The following is a 21073-nucleotide window of genomic DNA, read 5'->3' as shown; positions in this document are numbered from 1 at the left end:
ATTATTTTTTAATGTTGGCAGTTTTGCCATCCTTTCATTAGTGACACAAAATGAAAAAAACTAGACAGCACTGTTTAAAGAAGTTTATTTTATAAAAGAAAAATTATAAAAAAAATAGCTCTGCAAAATTTCAGTGAAAATTATACAATAAATGAACAGATAATGTAATGCTTAATTAACTCTGAATGGTTTTATATTGATGTGAGGAATTCCCTCTAGGGAGACATCCTAATAATAAGAAATAAGGAAGTAAAGTATGATAAAATCGTACGCCCGCAAACCAGTGATAGGATTTTGGACTTACTGATAGGAATAACGTAAATATTATAAAAATATATTTTAAATAGTTTATAACGTTAGCCAAAAGTCGGAAGACAAATGTCAGAAAGGCAATAGAACTCATTATCCGACGGAGATACGATGAATTTTGAAAACACAATGTCTCGTCCCGATTATGAGCAAACAATTTTACATCACAGCTATTTACTAGTTTTATTGCGAGGTGTTGGTCCTTCCAAACCGCGCACATTGCAGAAAGCTTTCGATAAAGTACGAGGGATAAATAATGTCAAAATTACAGGTCAGTATAGGGAGTGTCTAATGCAATTTTTTATTATTCTCTCACCTTGTTGGTTGTTGCAGATTCCAATGGCTTGATTCGTGATATCTGGGTGCGTTATATTCACGATCATCCTGTAGAAAATAATGATTGGGGTGACTTTCAAACGCATAGACGTCTTTTAGGTCTGGTAACAATTGGAAAATTTGAAACTCAAATCGAGTTGAATGAACTATGTCGTCAGCATGAGTCTTTGAAAGTGCGTTATGGTGGCACTCTCTATGAATCTCGGGCTATATTTTTCGGCCCTCCTATACCAGAAGAGCCCGCGATTGCTTCTTCATCAACAACAATGGAAAATCACAATGATCTGGAAACAATTAAAGAAAATCCCTGCCCAGAGATTGAAATTTCATTGCCTAAACGTCTGCAAGACGAATATACAACACCATCTAATTTCAAAGCTCAGGCATTCTTTTATAGGGAGAATGATTTATACGAAGACTTGGAAACACATATAGTTGATTTCGTTAATGGACTCTTTTGGATATTGGAATCTCGACGCTTAGAGAGATCACGTGAAAAGCCAGAGAAGTGCAATTTACTCACAGCACCATTTGAGAAGCGGGAAGTTGTTGGCTTGGATCGAGATTCACGTAATAGCAAGAAGCGCATAACTGGGAGAACATTGAAAAATTTGGCTGATTTATCCCTACAGGCAGGACTAATAGAAGATGCTCTCAGTCTTTATCATAACGCCTGTGAAACTTTAAAATCGATTATTGACTTTTTATGGGAGGGAGCGGCCGAAGAAGGACTCTGTGCGGCATCAGCTTTGCTGTTGTATCCCCATCTCAGGACAGAGGAGACCTTGCACCGTAATGCCTCTCTTCAAGTTGGATCGCCTTTAAAAAATACCCCAGAAAAATGGAGATCCAGTGACTTGACAAAACGAGTTAGTACATCTGATAAACACAATCATGAACACAGCGACATAATGTCCCCACCACCGCATTCTGCATCTACGTCATCGGTATCGTCAATTTTAACAAATTCTACTTTGTCTCAAACATCTAGTAGTTCGTCTTCAACTTCCACGTCCACAATTTCGGCAGCTCATCCCCGAGGACAATATAGTGAATTACCAGGCAATATATTAAAAGCTGAAGAAATACCCATTTATTTCCACAAAGCTATTATTAACTATAGCAAATACGGTTATGCGGCAGTGGTGGAGATTGAAGCGTCATTTAAAGCAGCCCGTATTTCAATAGAGCAAAATCGGCCGCTGGATGTAGCAATGGTTTTACAAAATGTTTTGTATATAAACCATAGTTTAACTGAAAAGGAACTTATTAGAATGTTTGAAATGATGACTGCGCTCTACCAACAAGTCGGTTATATGCGTAAAGCGGCCTTTTTTCAGCGTTTGGCTGCATTAAAGCACGTTCATCAAAGTGCAAACCAGTCCGATTTCACGCATACCTACCGTCTTTTGTTGTCCAGTTTTCCCGGTTACATGTTGTCACTGGATCCGATGGAAGTTCTTGAAAATAACTCTGGTTGGCCATCAATACAAATCGACCTTCTGCAAAGTTTAATAACAGCGGCACGCAATTTAGGTCAATCAACTCTGGCCACGAGGCATATGACTTTTTTGTTGCAAACACAATGGCATAATATGAAACCAAAGGAACAAAGTGAAATGGCTGTGCAATTAAAGGTTCGCTTCCTATTTGAAAAAACTGAACTTTAAGTATACAAAAAAAATTGTTTGCCTTCTTTCATGCAGAATTTGAGTGCGCAGTGTGAAGGATCGCCGGTGCCTTTATTCTTGGAAAATGGCACCGTTATACCACCGGCCAATCTAACAGATATACCATATTGCTTGGATTTCTGTGTGAAAGATTTGCCTGCACATCTGCGACCTCAACGTTTAAAAATCGATAAAGCTGAAAGTGGACCATTTCTATTTACACCATTGCAATTCAATTCGATTGATCGGCGTGATAAGAATAAGGACAAGAATAAGATTGGTAATATGTTTGCGTTTTAAACTAATTATCATAACTGACGTTGCTACACATTTCAGCCTTTTGTTGGGTACAAAATAATGTAAGCGAAGTCGCTGTTCGTCTACAAAATCCGTTGCCTTTCGAAGTTATTGTAAACGATATGCGTTTATTAACTAACGGCACCGTTTTCAAATCCCTGTCGCAAACTATAACTTTACAGCCCCATCTACCTACTAATGTAACGTTACATGGTACACCTTTAGAAGTGGGCCAGTTGGATATTCAGGGCTATAGCACCCATACGTTGGGTGTAAAATCAAATTGTCGTCTGAAACATATGAAGGATAGAAAATTTCCTCTCAATTATTTGGTCAACGTAATACCAGCACTACCATGCATTTCCGTCAAGACATCATTACCACAGACGGCTACATTTAGTAATCTGGCTAACAAGGACCTTGTGATAACATCAGCTAGTCTGACTCTTTATAATGGAGAGTCTTCTTCCTGCGTGATAACTGTAACAAATGAGAGTTTAGTGCCTATAGAACATTTAGAATTGAACGTAACGTCAAATGTCGCACAAGAAATGCAACAAAAAATCTTTGTAATCAATGAAGATGACATCCAGGTACGACAAAAAGAGTAATTTCTTACGATGACCATTTATAAAAAAAAATGTTTCTTTCCTAACCAAAGTCAAAGTTACCCATTGCTGCTCAGTGTAGCATAGACTTTAAAGTAATTATATTTGCTGAAGCCGATTTTATATGTCCCGGCATTATCAATCAACAAGCCACCACCTCAATGCATTCCGCCAGCACTCTAAACAATCCGTCATCCTCTTATGATAGCTCGGCAACTTTGACAATAGCATCAGGTCATGTCAGTCTACCGTTGAGAGGAGGATCACCTAATAGTTTTCAACAAATCCAGATGCAAAGTAAACGTAATGATACCGGCTACAGTAGTTTTCGTTCGATTCCTTCAAGTGCCCATCAATCAGCGGCTGCATTAAATTTATCTCCTCTGGCTGTTGGATTAGCTGCGGTAAATTCATCTAAACCTGTCGAAGCACAATTACGTTTAAAGTATTCAGGTGGTGAAGCATTGCCGGAGGGCTACTGTCGTCAGTGTGCAATATCATTTAATTTGGAATTTTTATCGAGTGCTCAAATAACCAGTTGGGATGTTTTGCCGGCAGAAATGTAGGCGATTTTTCCCCTAACATTTATGTTATTCGTAGAAAAATTATGAAAAAAATCCCTATTCTTCCTTTCAGTCCTTCACAATTCTATTTAGTTTTGGATATAACGAACTTAACTGCTCAAGAGATGTCGCTCAACTATACTAATCATAAGAACATTTTAATCGAAGCCAAAGAAAGTTGTCGCGTTCCCATTCCTGTCGATCGCTGCTCCCTGGAACAAGTATACGCTGTTCGAGAAGCCGAAATCGCTGAGAATTTAGAGAAAGGTTTTATATTTTATCAGATTAATAATTAAAATTATTTCTTTACATTTACTGTTTACAGAACTTTGTTTTCGATCTCAAACGGTTTCATTCAACGATTCGGTCAGCCGACTTTGTTCTAAACATATAGCGGAAAGAGTGAAAATAAATTGGCTTCTTACTGGCACCAATATTCGTGGTGTAGCATCGCTGAAAGGCATCATCTTGACGCAAGCTATGATTGATTTATGTACGGTGTCCCCTTTGCAGTGGAGTAAGTTATTTATCAATAGTAGTGATTAGTTCTTCGTTATTTGTTTTCTTGGCTTCTTTTTGCAATTTTCTGGGACAATAGCCTAAATGCTAACTCGATTATAATCCGAAAGCCAACTTGTTATTCAAATCTTAAAATGTATTTAATGCACCGAAAGCATAATAATGAAGCAGGCTCAAGTCTTGTATTGTCAAGTCAAGTATTGGCAACGCCAAAAAATTTAAAAAACACTATTTCAAGTGTTTTTTATATCTACCGTATGGAGATGGGATTAGCGTATGCTAATTTTGCATCACCAATTGTAAGTTTAAATTAGTTCTGGAAACCGAATAACGTATGTACACAGATGTAAGTGTGTGCAGTCTCTTGATTTAAACTTGCTTGTCTTGCTTCTTGGATCTTTTAAACTTGCCGCCATAAGAACTTTCTTCTCTTATCTCAATTTCCCAAATTATCCATATAACGATTTGTTAAAACGAAGTTTTATATGGGTAACGGTCGAAAAAGTGGTCCGATGCTAGTATATTCAGTATTCAGCTCATCCTTGGGCCAGAATACGTCAATGTACCAAATAAATGCGATATGCTTTATAATCTCGGTGCATCGAGCAATTGGCTCATCGGTCAACCTTGCAATCGAATATTATACGTAAACTAGTAGCCAGATTAAAAGACTCGGTATCTTTCTTGCTTGAAGTTATGATGATATACTTGCTAGGCACCAACTATCCTATTCTTTTATAATCTTTCGAGCGTTTTCTGTTTTGATTTTAAAACTTGATTTTACAATTTTTTTATTTCGAAAGGTATCTTATTCAAGAATCAACCAATGCAACCGCAATCAGAGATTATTTGCGTGGCAGGACAAAGCTCAATACTCAGCATAGATGTGCGCAATCAATCGTTACATCCTCTTAGAAACTTGACGCTGACAATAAAATTCTATCAGGATTATTTAAATGGCATTGAAAACTACAGTTTGGAAACACGAGTCGCCGTTTCGGGTCCAAATAGGTAAAGCGAAATGATTATAATAATGTTAAGTGTCGCCAAACGCAAAACAATTTTTTGAATAGTTAACTGCCTACGTCGCGTGCGTACGCAGTGTTAAACCAAACTTTCTAATCCAGCTAGAATAGAATTTTCACGTTCCACGAAATTATAGAGAAAATCAAACTTTTTATAAACTCCTGCCGATAAAGCTATATGCAAACTATGCACCCTATTTCTAATTAAATTTTATATGTCGTTTCATAAAACTAGATGAGTGGAGTATTTTACTAAAAATATTTGGTACAACTGAGATCTCCAAGATCTAGTTTTATTTCAAAATCCTATTTATGCTAATGATATCATCCTTCGTTTTCACTGCATAATTTTCACTACTTTTATAGGATCTATGGATCCAGGTGCCCACTTCTTTATTCTAAAAGCGAGATATGCTAATTATCGCTATTGTGTGAAAATCTTCGCATTGCATTTATTCTTTATCTACTCACTTTCAGTCTCGGAGACTGGAATATATGATTTATAGAATCGTTTTGTAACAATCAGAAATATCGAGACTGCTTACAGTCATTCCTATTTGGCATGCAACGTTTTTAAAGCAAAATTTAGTCTTTCTTGGTTTACATTAATTATATGTATATAGTGGGAAAAAAGCCGTAACTCTCGCGTCACTTCCTTTGTAGGAAGGATAGTAGACTTAAATTACATTGCATTACATTACATGACATTTGCAGTGTTCAGCAGATTGGAAATGAATGTAGAGATGTGAAAATTAAAATAATACATAAACTTTGAAATCTATGTTCTTATGGCAAAATCGGGAAACAAGAAGAGCAGCATAATCTACTAGCACTAGTCGGAAAAAAAGCGCAACAACTTGATAAGAATCGAATTTTTCTTTAGTATTTCACGAATATACTTGAACCAAAAAATGTAGGAAGACGATCAGAAAATCCATCAGATCCCTAAATTATGAACACAGTTAAGGTTGTATTGAATTGTTCATGTTCTTATGCTCGTCGAAGACTCTATAAATTATATAATAATTCAGGGAAAAGGCACTTTATTGTCGTAATTGAAAATTTTTTCCTTATCTGTTATTAGTCTCTTCAAAAATGGCGCGATCTCGTCTTGTTGCAGCAGCGATTCGCTGCTATAAATTCTGCCCATTGCCGGAGCTTCTTTCTATATCCAGATTTGTGATTACGGCCTAAAATTGTTTTCCGTTCGATATTATAGGGCAGCGATCTGATGAAGCGATAATTTTTTTTTTTTTTTTAGAATTTCATAGCATTTTTGAACGGTAGGTTGGTTAGACTGCTTTGGATTTTTAACCTTGATTCCTTCAGAGCGGAAATGAGCAAAATGATAAATACATCTGCGCAACAAAATGACGGACTTAGTCAAAGTGGAATTGAATTAGAATTTTCAAAATTAATCATGTTTTTTTTTGTCTTGTTTTTACATATGTATTGACTCTCGCATTTCGCACTCGCCTTAAGACGCCTTGATAAGATAAGTGCTACGTACGTAGATAACTCTACGCATGTCTAACCGGAGAAACAATAAATGCACAGAATCTTTCTTAATTCAAGATATTTTTGATTAGCGTCGATTTGGACATAATTGTCTGTCTACTGTTCGAAGTCAAACTTTATCTCAAATTTTTTTCTAATCACTCACGATACATTCGAGCTGATAAAGATCAATTTATTCTTTCACATTTCCTTAAATTATGGCTACAAAATTGTTATCTTTACTTTAAAGTTTTGATCTGTGAAAATTAGTTAAACCATTGCGTACTTGATAGGTGTAAATTAGGAAAAGTAAGTAAATATGATTTTCAATTTTACGATTGATTAATCATATAAAAATGCGATTTAAGCTATATACATATATCTCGGCTGGATCTTGCAATTACAATTCGCGCGCAAGCTAGTGGGGAAATTAAAAGTCTTAAGCAGACATTGATCTTCTTTTCTTTTTTTTTTCTATATCTATCGTAGCTTTTTCATTTCTCTTATGCGATTAACTGATTGAAACAAATAAAATAATAATTTAGTTTAAAAAGTTTGCCCTAAATCTTATGAAATTTCTTTTTAACAATTATATCTTTAATTTTCCATTCGCAGAGTTCATATACCAATTCTACAAAAGGATCAGAAAGCTCATCATGAATGTTCAGTTTTGTTTTTTACACCAGGTCGCTTTAAGGCCAGCATACAATGCCATGCAAAACCACAGCCAATTTGCAATCAATCTTTATCACGTTCATGTCCCGTGCCGCAACAAATGAGTTCCGATCTACAAGCCACGCTCAATAACGTTAATATCGCGACACAAAGTTATCATGAGCAACAAGAACATATTTGGAAATTTATTCCACCCATTGAAGTCACAGTTGTGGATCATCAATAAAAAAAAAAAAAAAAAAGGGAAAACAAAAACACGAACGCATTAAGATAATTTTATAACATTAACTTTGTATTATAGTTTGATATATTTTTGACTTAAATATAATTGTCTGGTTAGTTACATGGTGAGCTTTGTTTTTTTTTTTTTTTTTTTAATTTTTACTATTTTACTGTCTTCCTGTCATCTGTTCGCCTGTCTTTCTCTCTCTCTCTCTCTTTCTTTTATGTTAATTTTTTTTTATTGGAAAAGAAAATATATGCAATTCTAAAATTTTTTTTTTTTCTTATATATTATTTTTTGTATACTTGTTAAATTCTTTTTATATATATATATATGTATATATATATATATATATATATATTTATATACATTTGTTGTTGTTGTAACATAAACTGAAAACAACGTACAGACAAAGTCTTTAAAACAATAAGCTATTGTATAACCAACTCCTATTTAAAAAAAAAGAATAATTATATTAAATTTTTTTTTACAAAATGAAAAAGGCGGGAAAAAATTTAGCTTAAAAGCAATTGTTAATGAATGCATAAATAAAATGATACCTAATAAAAATTAAAAATCATGTCTTTTCACATTCCAAAATACATATTGTTACGAAAATCCCAAATTCAGTTAAATGTCAGCTAAGTAATTTTCGTAAGAATAAATTCCCTAAAGAAGGGAAAACTAAATGTGCATTCGCAGGCGCCTCATGCAGCTGCAGGCCAATGAAAACGATTAGTGGAAAAGCAAACAGGTAAAGGCTAAGTGCATATTCGCAGGCTCGTCATGCAGGTGCAGGCCGATGGAAACGATTAGAGGAAAAACCAGGCTGGGATTACACCATAGATTTAGGTATAGTAACATTCTTGTAAAATTGTATATAAATCGAATATTTGTGAAAAGTAGAGTTAGTCTGGCAAGAACGTAGAAGTTGAGAGTACGGCCAAAATAAATTGTAAATAAATATTCCTACTGTTGTGAAAGACCAAGTAGTAAAATAAAAGTACTTTGAAGTGCATTTCTCTTGATCAAAATATCCATTATCTAGTGATACGGACTGTATCTTGTAAAAAGCGAATTTCATAACAATATAATAATTACTTACTGTACAACGTATATATTATATATATAATTTTTATCATAAAATAGTAGAATCCTTGCTCTCACATGGGGGCTTGTTTTTCTTTCATCGGATGAGGACCGAAGAGTAAACTAGTGTTAAGTTATTATACTAAAGTACTATAGAAGGCACAAATCCTTTGCAAATTTTGCAAAAATTTTCTTTTAGTATAACAACATAATCTTTTTCGACGATCTTTCTTGAGTGATGATAAAAATGGAAAATTTTTTCTATATAAAGGCATTGTCAAAATAAAGAACTCGACCTTGGAGCAAAAAGTGCCAGCGTATTGAATATCTACAAAGATACTACCTGTACATTGGATAAAAAACGTGCGTATACACAAGACAAACAGTAACAATAATCGATCTCATTAGGAGTCGTTTTCTATCGACAATTAGTAAATTAATGTAGAAGAACGGTCCATTGCCTTTTATTCGGAGTAGTGGTATACGTCATAAGATACTTTTTGCTACTTTTCTGTCGACCCAATTTTCGGTATATTCAGATTATGTAAAACATTGTTTAATTTGCAAACCGAAATAGAAATCTAATAAGAATGGATTTTTCACACTTTATACAACATACAAACGTTCATAAACATTTACTCAATTTACAGAGGAAATGCTAGAAAAAATGCATGAAATTGACGAAAGTTCATTGAATAGATTTAAGAAAGACATTAAATAGCTATATAACGCCGACAGAGAATTAATTAATTAATTTAACATAATTTGAAAATAATGTAAAACTTGCTTATAAATTTTATTCGCAATTAAGCTTAATACATACCTTTAATTCTAACGTATCTGCAGATTGCGCTTTGCTAATTTTCGCATTAATTTTACATAATACAAATAGAGAATTAATTAATTTAACATAGTTTCAAAATAATTTAAAACTTGCTTATAAATTTTACTTTCAAGATTAGCAAAGTATACATCGTATTCACAGTTAAGCTCAATATGTACCGTCAATTCTAACGTATCTGCAGATGGCACTTTGCTAATTTTCGGATTAATTTTAAGAGCCTGAAAAAGTTCCATAAGCTTATCTTGGTCGCATTCATAACTGTCTGCTAATATATTATTGGCCGCTATACGCAAATGTTTATGGAATTTTTTAAAGTAATTGTGACGCTCGCAAAGCGATATACCTGGAATTTCACCTAGCGAGGATTCGGTGAGTTCCCGGTAGGTTTTAAATCTATGATAGCGTTCAGCTTCAACGTCTTCCATTTTGTCATCTAACGATATTATTTGCATATCTCGTTCCAAAGGTTGTGCGTTGCGCTATTGAAAATATAAGTAATTTCATAAAAGCACTTTTATTGAATAGTTTTTTTATAATGCTTATGTGAAGCAACTTACATCTTGGATCACAACTAGCATGGCTAAAGCAGCCTTTTGGCGAGCATCTTTTTTCTTTTCAGATATGCCAAATCTTTTAATAGACGCTAAGGTACAAAGCGCAATAAATTCTGGAGCATCTGGTGTACCACCTTCTTGTACCATTTCGAATGTGGGTAACGGATGTTGGTGCTGAACACAATAGTCCCTCAATACCGCAATCATATCTGTAGTGGGTATTTCCGTTTGTTCGACTTGCGGGATCTCATCAATATCCGGATGCCGTAAACGTAGTTTCTTAATTATATTCGAAGCAGCTAGATGCTTGGCATCCCTTTTCGAACGTCCGTTGCCATCCGCCTCAACTTCCATTACTGTTGCTCTGCAAATGAAAGAACCGCTTTCCGAATCAATCCATTCATAAGTAGGAGCAGGTATTTTATTTTTTGCACAATATTCTTGCAAAGCTGATACCGATGACTTCCCAACCATTAAAGGTGAAAGAAAAACTCTTCACACAAGTAAAGCGAAAAATGCACAATTAATCTATGAAAATATTAAATAGTCAATAAAAAGATTTATTGTAATCGATTACGTTAAAGACTCAATGGTATTGCTAACATCAATTTCCAAGCAAGCAGCAATTATATCAGCTGTCATGCTAAACAATTTTCATTTACTATTTCCCAGGCATGTTCATGCCTAATTATTTGCATATTTTGAATAACATAACTGTAGACAAACGGAAACAGAAATCAAATTTGAGGATATGCCTTCCAACTATCGGGTCTGAGATTGCTTTGCAATGTTGATTGCGTTATCCACTTATCAGCTTTTGGTCTTTTTTTAAACCAGTTTTAGTCCAGTCATCAGCCGATCAAAAAAGTAAAGTGTAAGTTGCATTTACAAGACGAAGAAAACAAAAGGGATTTACGATAACTAAGAATGCTATAATCAGTCAAGGCCGACCTTATTTGCCGCGTATGTGCATAACTTTCCTGAAAGCCCTTATATTGGAGGATACTCAAACGTGGACGTGGTCTAATTTTAGCAAGTTAAATTTGCTTGTCAAATATTTTATTGTTTTCCAATTGTTTTAGTCATAACAAACCACAAATTAAGCTTTGTCGCCACTCTCATGAGAGCCCTTCGATCTAAATAATAGATCTACGTGATCCAAATTCCTTCTGGTTGATTTACTAAGGACGGATTTTGATCATAAAATATTACAAATCAAACTTACTTGGATTCTTCATTAACATCCTTATATGTGTTCGGATCTGAAGAATAGGTCTGCGTGGTTCAAATACCGCAAGGTTATTTTGTATGTCATATTATTATTATGAGTGAACTTTTATCAAGAAGTATTGAAAAGTAGGCTTTTTTAGCATATAAAGATTCAGTTTTCGTCGAAACGATTATATGGCAAGGGTTTCAAAAAGTTGGCCTATCCGAGCTAATGCTTTCACATCAATTTCAATCAATAAAAATTTCAATATGTTTTCTTATAGCAGATTGTCACAAGAACAAGAAAGTGACACGATACTAACCATTTTCAATAGCTTTCGTGCTTCGGCTAGAACATGTCAATATACGACCTGTAGATTGAACGCAAGCATATAAGGACAGACCTCAGTCGGATAAACAAGCTTAGCTTAGTTTAGAATCATTTTCTAAATAGCTTGTGAGAAGCTCTCTTTCTTAAGAAGTCATTCATTACTCCATATTTCATTGATTCGCACAAGTTGGAGGACGTTGATTCGTTCACAGGTTTAGGCGTTCTACTTTACCATAGGTTACGTTTTAACTTGCGTGTTGAGCTCTCGTTAAGCAAAGCTAGGTCCGCGCTTGGTTTTATAAAGTGGTCGTCCAAAGAGCTTGATGATCCTTACATCACGAAAAGGTTGTGCACATGTTCGGTTCGACTTATACTCGAGTAAGCCTCCGTTGTGTTGTCTTCTTCCTGTAAGTGCTATGTAGATTCCATTGAACCGGTTCAAAAGCAATTCTTGCTGTTTACTCTTAGGAATTTGGGTTGGGAGCCGATTGCCTCTCTTCCCCCCTATGAAAATAACTTGCTTCTATTATCCTTACCGTCCCTTTAGAAAAGTAGATTTATTCTTGGCGTTCCCTTCTTAATCAAAGTAAGAAATGCCCGCGTTACTAGGCACTTTATACTAGCCAAGGTAAAGTTAGGGCAGTCACAGAGATTGTGCTTTATAGTGGGAATTTTGTCCACAATTGCAGTTTGGGGAGAAAGACTTCTTCAAGACCCATTGGTGAGCTGCAATTGTATGACCAAGGAAAGTGTTTGGATCTTGACTTTCTCAACATTGGTTGGATATAAAGGTGCAGTTAATTGAGGGTTAATGAAAGAGTAGTGCTGATGATGGCATTATAAATTTCCTTCTGTAATTTTCTCTTCAACTTTTCTTCCAATGTATCTTTGAATATCCAACTTCTCCATGACATCATTCATAATTAGAGAAGCAGAAGCAGCATCCTTTGCCGCTCGATCAGCCTGTTCATTTCCCAATAAACCGATATGACTAGGTACCCATATCATTTTAATTTTCTCGCCAGGTGTTGTAGTGATATACCTTAATTTGTTGATTGTGCTCCATCTCGAAGTCGAACGATTCCGTATAGCATTTAATACAGACAAACTGTCAGTAACTGTCAGTGAAGGATAGCTCTGGCTTCGGTTGTGAAAGTTGAAGTACTTTCATGATATATGTGATTGAGAAGCATCTACCAAAGCACAAATACGTGGCAGACCAGAAGATTTTGACCAGTCTGTGTGTAAAAGACTCCAACCGGTACTTTCCAGTACTTTTCTTTTTTTTACTCTCCAGATTTTTTCAGCTATTAGATTCCTGAAAACGTAATTTGGAGTATCTTCTTTCATGTGCGTAGCCAGCGAAATGTCAAAAGAGCAGTCTTTCAAAATCCATGGAGGTTTAACACTAAAATGGCCAATGACCCAAGTACTGGGGAGTAACGGTTGGAATCTTTTATGCGCAGATGGCTCAAAATCTTCTAGTCTACCACCTTTTCCAGAAGAAGGGCGAAATATTGTCGGGTTGATCTTAGCTTTGATTTTGTGTTAAATGAAATTGTGTAGGGTATTTAATAATCGAGTTTGCTCCGTTATAAGTTTGTAATTGAAAAATTTCTTTCTTTCAAACTTTCAATTCGTTATTGGTTTCTTGCTTTGCATTGAGAGTTACTTTCAAGAATTACATGGGCATGTCTTTTCTGCTTAAACATAAAAATATGTGGAGGAATTGTTCTTTAAAAAAATTGAAAATGTGGGACAATGTATCGGTACGTACGTAAGAAGATTTTGCGTAATTATTTTCTTAAATTTCATTTAGTTAAGGCAATTCGCTGAGAAATCGCCCAAGTATAAGTATAAGCCGCTGGGAGATCAAGATCGAATATTTACAAATCTTTATGGTCGTCACGATTGGCGCTTAGAAAGCGCAATGTGTCGAGGTGATTGGTATAAAATAAAAGAAATTATTGAAAAAGGCCGAGAATGGATTTTAGAGGAATTGAAAAAATCGGAGGTAGGAGATCGCGGAAAAGCTAAATTTCCTGTTTTTAAGAAATTGGAAAACATGAAAAATAAGCTGCCCCCGACATATCTTATAATTAATGGAGCAGAAGGAGAGCCAGGTACATGCAAAGATCGTGAAATTATGCGGCATGAACCGCATAAAATTATTGAAGGTGCTTTAATACTGAGCTATGTAATTAGGGCTCGTGTAGCAATTTTGTATATACGCGGTCAATACTATAACGAAGCATGTACAATGCAGATGGCTATTAACGAGGCCTATGCAGCCGGTTTACTAGGAAAAGGAATCGCTGGAGCTTGTTTTAGTTTTGACATGTTTATACAAAGGGGTGGAGGACGATATATTGTCGGAGAGGAAACAGCGCTTATAAAGTGTTTACAAGGTGAAGAAGGTCTACCACATAGGAAGCCGCCTTATCCAGCTGAAGATGGTCTTTATAAAAGGCCCACCTTGGTATTTAACGCTACAACCATAGCGTGCGTACCCACCATCATTCGTAGGGGTGGTGATTGGTATTCTTCCTTAGGTAAAGATGGTGAAATAAGGGGATCTAGACTATTCTGTATTTCTGGTCACGTTAAACGGCCTTGTATTGTTGAGGAATTAAATGCAGTGCCATTGCGTTATCTAATTAACCGGCATGCGGGTGGCGTTATAGGAGGTTGGAATAATCTCTTAGCGGTTATACCTGGTGGTGCGTCTACCGCGCTTGTACCGGGAAGGCTCTGCGATAATTTAAATTTAGATGCCGAGTCTCTCAAGAAGGTAAATTCTGCGCAGGGTACCGGTGCAGTGATTGTCATCAAAAAGGGAACAAATGTTTTGGAAGCTATGTTACCCATTATGAAATTCTTTCGAAACGAATCATGTCTACAGTGCCCGCAGTGCCGCAATGCGTCTCAATGGTATGAAGAATACTTGACAAAATTTATTGAAGGTAATGCACATCCAGCGGATATTGATTTTATGTGGGAAATTATGCAATACTCTGTCGGGAAAACAATTTGCTATTATACAACTGCCAATGCCGCGGCTATGGAAGGGATAATTAGGCATTTTAGAAGCAACATAAGGAGAAAAATGAGGCAAGCACGTTGTGAAGTATACCGCAAAGATTAATAACACAATAATTTCCTATTTACTTAAAACAAAAAATAAAATGATATTTGATTAATATATAAATTGAATGCTCGCAGTTGTGAACAACATTTCATAAATTTTCGAAATTTGTAAGCATCCTCGACACTACCCATAAGACAATTCCTAGTTCTGGTTCAAGGATACATCATGATTCTTGAACACTGCTAAGGCAATCTTTATTGTCGGGCACTATATTTACGACGTTCTTCACCTTCGGCCTGCAAAGACGGTAGTTCAGAAAGGAACGTATTTTTATGTTGCCTTTAAAATTTCACGTGTTCATATGTTTTTACCCAAATATAAATGTCCTATCAGCAGCCTAAACGCAATTGTGACGTCAATAAGATAAATGTCGAAAACATTGAACATAGATGCAATGTGTCCGTGCTCAGTACCTGTATTGATATTTCCGACTGGTGTAACAAGTTTTCTTACATTCTTGACTATCAATCCAATGAATAGCAATAATGGGCAGCATGGCTAAAGCAGCTGACAAAGACCGGAAAGCAAACACCCGCAGAGCCGATTGCAAGCGGTCTCTAACACCTAACGAAGAGGCAGGAGCTAAAAATTCCAAACCAGCGCCCTCTCTCTTATCCATAGTTCTGGGCTTATACGAGGCTGTCGTATGTTGATAAACGAGTGCACAGCAAGATGCCATGAGGTATATAGGTGCGGGGTGAGAATCTAAAGTTAATCGTCGGCTAGTTCCGTGTAGTAGTTGTACAATTATTGCGAGCTCCGTTTGGAGGTCGGCAACTCGCATCGATACGACATTGTTAAAAGAGGCGGCCTGAGCTTGCTGAGCTAAAGTTTTCAACTGTCTACTAGGAATTGTTTAAGATTTAATATAACATTCTAGGAAAAGTTTCAGATCGTAATCAATGCAGAAAGGATGACAGATTTTGTTGTATATATTTAGTACTGTACGTTGAACAAGAACAAATAAAGCTTACGGGTCCTTTGGCTTCCACTTCCAAGTATTCCAAATTTCTCAATTTATAAAATTAAACCACAGGGAAAATTTGATTTTAAGAATCGTAAATTATCATATTTGACATTTACATATGCATAAATAAATGTGTGGTCAAAGCATGCTCAAAATAGTAGTAGTTTTAAATACCCTACACCGCTTGAGGTACAGGGTGATATATTTACACACAAACCGTATAAGCTTACCCTTCATTACAACGAAGATAGCCTATTTGTCTGTAGTGTTGTTGTAGAGCGGGTGAAGCAATTTTTTGTGCGCCGTCCTGTATGAGAAGCAAGCCTTCACATGGTCAAAGGGTTGAAAATTGGTCCGTGATAATAATTTAACATTATAATAATTTTGACTACCTCGGTCAATTTTTTGGTATTCACGATATAGAAGGGTTTTCTTGAAGCCTTTAAATGGGAAATAGTTAGAGTATATATAATTTTTAATGCTTTGTGATGAAAAGTGATCCGCAATAGCAATTTTATATAAAAACTAACCACAACAAATTTAGACCACGTAAGTCTATTTTTTGTACCCCACTCCACTCATGTGAGGGTTCTTATGAAAATTAAATCTTTACATGGCGATAATGTTCAAGCCGACAAGGCGACATTGTGGCAGAAAGACATAAAGAATAATACAATGTTTGGCAAGAGAATTTAGTTCTGATAATGTTAGATCGCGTCAATTCAAAGTTTTCGCTTTATTCCCATACAAGTCGTCTTTTATGTCTTTACATAGGAAGAAGGTAAATGAGGAAATGCTTTAAGATAAATGGTGCAGTAAGATGGTCGGCGGTCTAGGCGCAGCCATAATTTTTTTTGCTTTTCTTACTTAGTTTGGTGGCAGCATTCTATCTATCCCCAAAATACACGTCACTCCGATTGGCCAATCATTATAGTTAGATTTAAGAAAAAGCTTTCATTCGTTTCTAGGGAATATTTTTAATACTACATCTGTTTATATTGTGGGTATGTCGGTGAGCGATTTTCATTTCATTTTAATTCTTAGAAATTTAAAATTTACCGTTAACATTAAAAAAATAGTTTAAAACTTACCTGACTTCCGATTCCAAAAATTTTACTTTAGTGAAAGATATATATGAAATATTTTCATATATATGTCCGTTTTACTATCTGCTTTGTTTGTATTTATTTACTTTCTTTTGTTTTTAATAAGTCATACATATTAATGTACATTTCTTTCTTGAATTGCTTAATAGGTAATACAAGATTTTAATATTAAAGATAACAAAAGAAACAAAAAAATATATTACGTGTACTTAATGATAAGTTCATTTTACATCCTATACTTATCGTAACTTTATTTGAAAGGTGTACCTCGGCGATATTACCTAAAGAATTTTACGTTTGACTTGCACTCTATACAATTTAATCGTAAAATATTGCGGATTAGTCAACCAAAGAGCACGATTTTAATATATTTACTTCACGACTATCCCAGTTGATGTCTTTCCGTATCGTATGTATTTCATCATCTGTCAGAATAATTTGATTTCATATCAATTATCATTTTTATAAAAGATCAAAGTTTTGTAGAAAAAGGTAACAGATGTAATAATGACTCGGCTATGCCAAAAATAGAACCTTCAAAAATGCCTTATCCTTTTGGAAAATGGCAGTGTTTTCCCCAGTACATTAATAAAACTTGACGGGTAAGGAGAGAGTGTTGCGAGAAAAACGCAGTGAAAGTCGTATAAAGAATCTTTTTCAAGCTTGCTATACTGAGAATCAAAATTTACGAATCGAAATAACCCAGCGTGCCTTATTCTTTTGGAAAATGGGAGCGTTTTTCTCAATAGCTAAGCTTGATAGTTGAGGTCTCGGCTAGGAAAAGGAATGATTAGCAATGTAATTGGATGAAAAACGATGTGAGAAAGAAGACTTTTTTTATCAGAAACTACAATAAAAGATGAAAACTCTCCAATTTTCGATCTTTCGGACCTCTAAGTTGTCATATTTGTTTATATTTAGGAAACTTCAAAAAATTAAGATCCGTATATATTATTTTTCTTAGAGGTTTCCGGGATTGGCAGACAACAGATTTTTCATCAAAAAATTGACTCTGACATCCTTTAATGACTTGCTTCTAAATGCTTGTAAGGGAAAACTGATTGCATTTTTGAACATCTGCAGGATTTATCCTAATGTAATTATGCGTAAAAAGAGGAGGCCCTTTCTTGATAGCGATGGTTTTCTCAGACCCTGATAGGTAGTTGCCAAAGGAAGGAAAGGCAGAATGTGCAATGTGCTTATGTTCTTTCGTAAATGTTAATTGTCGAGTTTGTATACATTTCAAAACTCTTCGAAAGAGTGGGACCAGTTTGTGTTACAGAGCTCTTATAGATGTTGAGAAGAAAAAAAATTACGCAGATTGCAAAGCTTTATTCCATCATTAAAGAGAAAGAGAGAGAGTTTGCACTCTTAGTTGTATGTCGGCCTCATCTATATTGTTGAGGATTTTTGGTATGACATTACACTATTTGCAATAAGAGCACAGCATTTTCTAGATAAACAAGTAAGAACATTATAGCCGCGTATTAAATAACCTACGCCGTAGCGCTTAGTACAATTCTTCTTTCCTTTCGTGAAAAAATAACTGATATTATAACTTGTTTCTATTTAGAGGCATACTTCTCCCGGGAGCGGACCCAAAACATGAACGTTGGTACTCTATACTTAGCAAAATTAATATTTTTTTCAAATTCGATCCACATTTTTCACGCCTGTCTATTTTTGTCGACAAATTGGTAAAATTGCAGATTTTTCTCATATAACGATCCAAGGTTCAAGGTAAAAAGTTGTATGGGGAATGGCCGCAAAAGTGTAGCGACCCAATGGGATCGCAGGTCTTAGATCGAAACACGTTAGTGTGTATCTCCGAAATTGCAATCTTAAGATTAAAGGCGGAAACCTACGAAGAGATATCAGACGGACAGACAAACTTAGATGGATTCAGAAACTGATGAAAGATGCATCCGAGGATTGCATGCACAAGTTTAGTATGCCCTGTAAAACAAGTAATATAGGGCGTAAAAGGATGTACGGCGAGGCGGGAATAATTCCAAGATCAAACCAGCCCAGTTGTAAACAAATAACTTACTGTATATAGCAAGCTACGCTAATGCAGTCAATATTTCGTATTCTTTGTAAAATATGACATTTTTATACATTTCCAGAATGTTTGCCTCGAAAACATACCCAATAAGAGCGCGTGGATAAAACACGCAGCAAAAAAAAAAAAAATCCTAAGTGAATTAGCAAATATCAACGACGGCCAAAAGCAGCTTGTAATCGGATTTCTTCATGCGGCATATCGCGAAACTGACAAGATTTTCCGCATTACTACGGGTATTATGCAACGAAGGGGCTGGTTGCCTGCCCAGCAGCGGAGACCAAAGGATTACAATAGCTTCTAAACATCTTTGTGTTATACCAAGGAGCCATATCAAGAGGATAAAGAAACAGAATGCAGCACCGTGGCATGCTCAATGATTTATTAAATCTTCCGGCATAGCTTACTGCCTATTGGAGCTACGTGGTCATGATATTTTCTCGTAACGGACGTCTACACGGGTCATAACTCTCTCTGGCATTACCTGAAAAATACTGATGTCCCCCAAGTATCGAACAAGTACGCACCGTTCGCTGATAAATTAAGACTGAATTCGGTATAACGCGGTTTCTTTGGTCGACTAATTCTTAGTATTTTTTTTGCAAAGTGTAGCTCCGGGTTGTAAAATATACAAATTTATATCAAGTAATGTATATACATATGACTTTTACATGCAAGGACATGCAATGCATTGAATGCTCTTTAGTTTTTTTTATTTTTTTTTTATTTTTTTTTTATACAAATCCACCTGTAATTGTATGAATTAATCTATAAGTAATCGCTTATAATTATTAACGAAAACACATTAGAAAACAATAATTAATTCTAAACTTTTGTTTTTTTCCTTTATTTCAATTTTTGTTTTGTTTTGTTTTTTTTTTTTCTGTGATAGTCACATAGAAGTTTATATAATTTGTACAATTTAAGGCAATTTATTTTATATGTGTGAGTGTAATGTAAAATGTATGCAGTAACTAAAAACTATTGTAGTTAGCACTTATTTCGTGTATGTTACAGAACAACAATAACAACAATAATAGATTTGTTTTAACACAATTTACACACCAAGGATAACAATGCTAAGCTTCGTAATATAATTATTGATAAAAAATTAATTTATAATTTTCTTTTTTTTTTTTGTTTTTATTGTATTTCTTTATAATTAATAATGCACATAAAATATGTATTTAAAAAATATTTTGATTTCAAAATTGGTTGAATTAAGGTACATTTTTTTTTTTTTTTTACTTGAATGAACTTAATTTTGTGTGTAAAAAAAAAAATGAAAACTTATTTTAATATTTTTAACAAACTACGTGCACATCGATGTAATCATTATGAATAAATGCGATGAACAATATTTGCACTTGAATGTGATTTTAAATCTAAAATAAAATCTCTTCAGTTTCCTTTGTTTATTATATTAATATGCAAGTGAAAATTATAATTACAAACTAATACATAAATTACAATGTTCGCAGCAGCTTTATAGATACTTTAATTTTGTACATATATTTTTATTTTTAATGAATTGCTTCTTGACGACTTTATATTTACGCATTCTTTAGGTCCATGAATTAATTTCTTTTGATTCTTATAACTTCGAAGAAATCCATTTTAAAATATGCTTTAAAAGCTAGGCCTAAGGGTTCTTTGAAATATCGTTAACATATTTTTAGGCGATTTTCTAGACGATTCTTTTAGGGTTGCTTTAAAGTTTGTCAAGAATATTTTCATTCATTCCTTATTACGCTTTTAAAACTTATCCGAGTACTAATAGAGTAAGCCACGGCGCAACAAAAAGTACCCTACACAACTCTACAGTTATTTATATAATGACTTTTCAAATAAGGCGTTATATAGGAGGTGGCTAGAAAAGTGGTTCGATCCGAACTTTAGGACAAGACAGTGTACAAAGTACGAAGTGTCATCAAAATAACTTGAAAATTGCGGCGTGTAGATTGAACACAAGAGAGCACGGCGGAAAGGCGGACGCACAAGCTTAAATCAATTGAGAAAGTGATTCTGACTCGTTTGGCAT

At 34.9% G+C, this 21073-nt stretch overlaps 3 protein-coding genes across 3 annotated transcripts; 2 read left to right on the top strand and 1 right to left on the bottom strand.

Annotated features, from left to right (window-relative positions):
* The first annotated feature begins 126 nt into the window (after positions 1 to 126).
* On the top strand, positions 127 to 7741 carry LOC119633773 (protein brunelleschi). The gene is made up of 9 exons (XM_038027510.1): positions 127 to 580; positions 643 to 2282; positions 2352 to 2595; positions 2652 to 3205; positions 3274 to 3782; positions 3857 to 4050; positions 4109 to 4300; positions 5106 to 5313; positions 7440 to 7741. The coding sequence occupies exons 1-9, from the start codon at positions 421 to 423 to the stop codon at positions 7723 to 7725; spliced, it is 3987 nt and encodes a 1328-aa protein (XP_037883438.1). The 5' UTR covers positions 127 to 420; the 3' UTR covers positions 7726 to 7741.
* A 1069-nt stretch (positions 7742 to 8810) lies between these two features.
* Positions 8811 to 10796, bottom strand: LOC119633498. The gene is made up of 2 exons (XM_038027087.1): positions 10213 to 10796; positions 8811 to 10134 (listed from the first exon to the last, which is right to left on the bottom strand). The coding sequence occupies exons 1-2, from the start codon at positions 10681 to 10683 to the stop codon at positions 9712 to 9714; spliced, it is 894 nt and encodes a 297-aa protein (XP_037883015.1). The 5' UTR covers positions 10684 to 10796; the 3' UTR covers positions 8811 to 9711.
* A 2704-nt stretch (positions 10797 to 13500) lies between these two features.
* LOC119633082 (NADH dehydrogenase [ubiquinone] flavoprotein 1, mitochondrial-like) lies at positions 13501 to 15101 on the top strand. Its single transcript, XM_038026299.1, has 3 exons — positions 13501 to 13518; positions 13569 to 13763; positions 13803 to 15101. Exons 1-3 carry the CDS (start codon positions 13501 to 13503, stop codon positions 14892 to 14894), a joined length of 1305 nt encoding a protein of 434 aa, XP_037882227.1. The 3' UTR covers positions 14895 to 15101.
* Positions 15102 to 21073: the final 5972 nt, after the last annotated feature.

The sequence above is a fragment of the Glossina fuscipes genome, unplaced genomic scaffold (genome assembly GCF_014805625.2).
Source record: "Glossina fuscipes isolate IAEA_lab_2018 unplaced genomic scaffold, Yale_Gfus_2 2, whole genome shotgun sequence".
In the NCBI taxonomy this organism is placed as follows: Eukaryota; Metazoa; Arthropoda; class Insecta; order Diptera; family Glossinidae; genus Glossina; species Glossina fuscipes.
Note: the sequence above shows the minus strand (reverse complement) of the source record. Positions and strands in the feature narration are given on the sequence as shown.

Bases quoted from the DNA above. Each gene is read 5' to 3' on its own strand.
- LOC119633498 (XM_038027087.1), bottom strand. From the start codon at position 10,683: ATGGTTGGGAAGTCATCGGTATCAGCTTTGCAAGAATATTGTGCAAAA. The intron at 10,135-10,212 runs GTAAGTTGCTTC...TATTTTCAATAG, and splicing joins TGCTAGTTGTGATCCAAGAT to CGCAACGCACAACCTTTGGA.
- LOC119633082 (XM_038026299.1), top strand. The intron at 13,764-13,802 runs GTAGGAGATCGC...CCTGTTTTTAAG, and splicing joins AGGAATTGAAAAAATCGGAG to AAATTGGAAAACATGAAAAA.
- LOC119633773 (XM_038027510.1), top strand. From the start codon at position 421: ATGAATTTTGAAAACACAATGTCTCGTCCCGATTATGAGCAAACAATT. The intron at 3,783-3,856 runs GTAGGCGATTTT...TCTTCCTTTCAG, and splicing joins GATGTTTTGCCGGCAGAAAT to TCCTTCACAATTCTATTTAG. The intron at 5,314-7,439 runs GTAAAGCGAAAT...TTCCATTCGCAG, and splicing joins GCCGTTTCGGGTCCAAATAG to AGTTCATATACCAATTCTAC.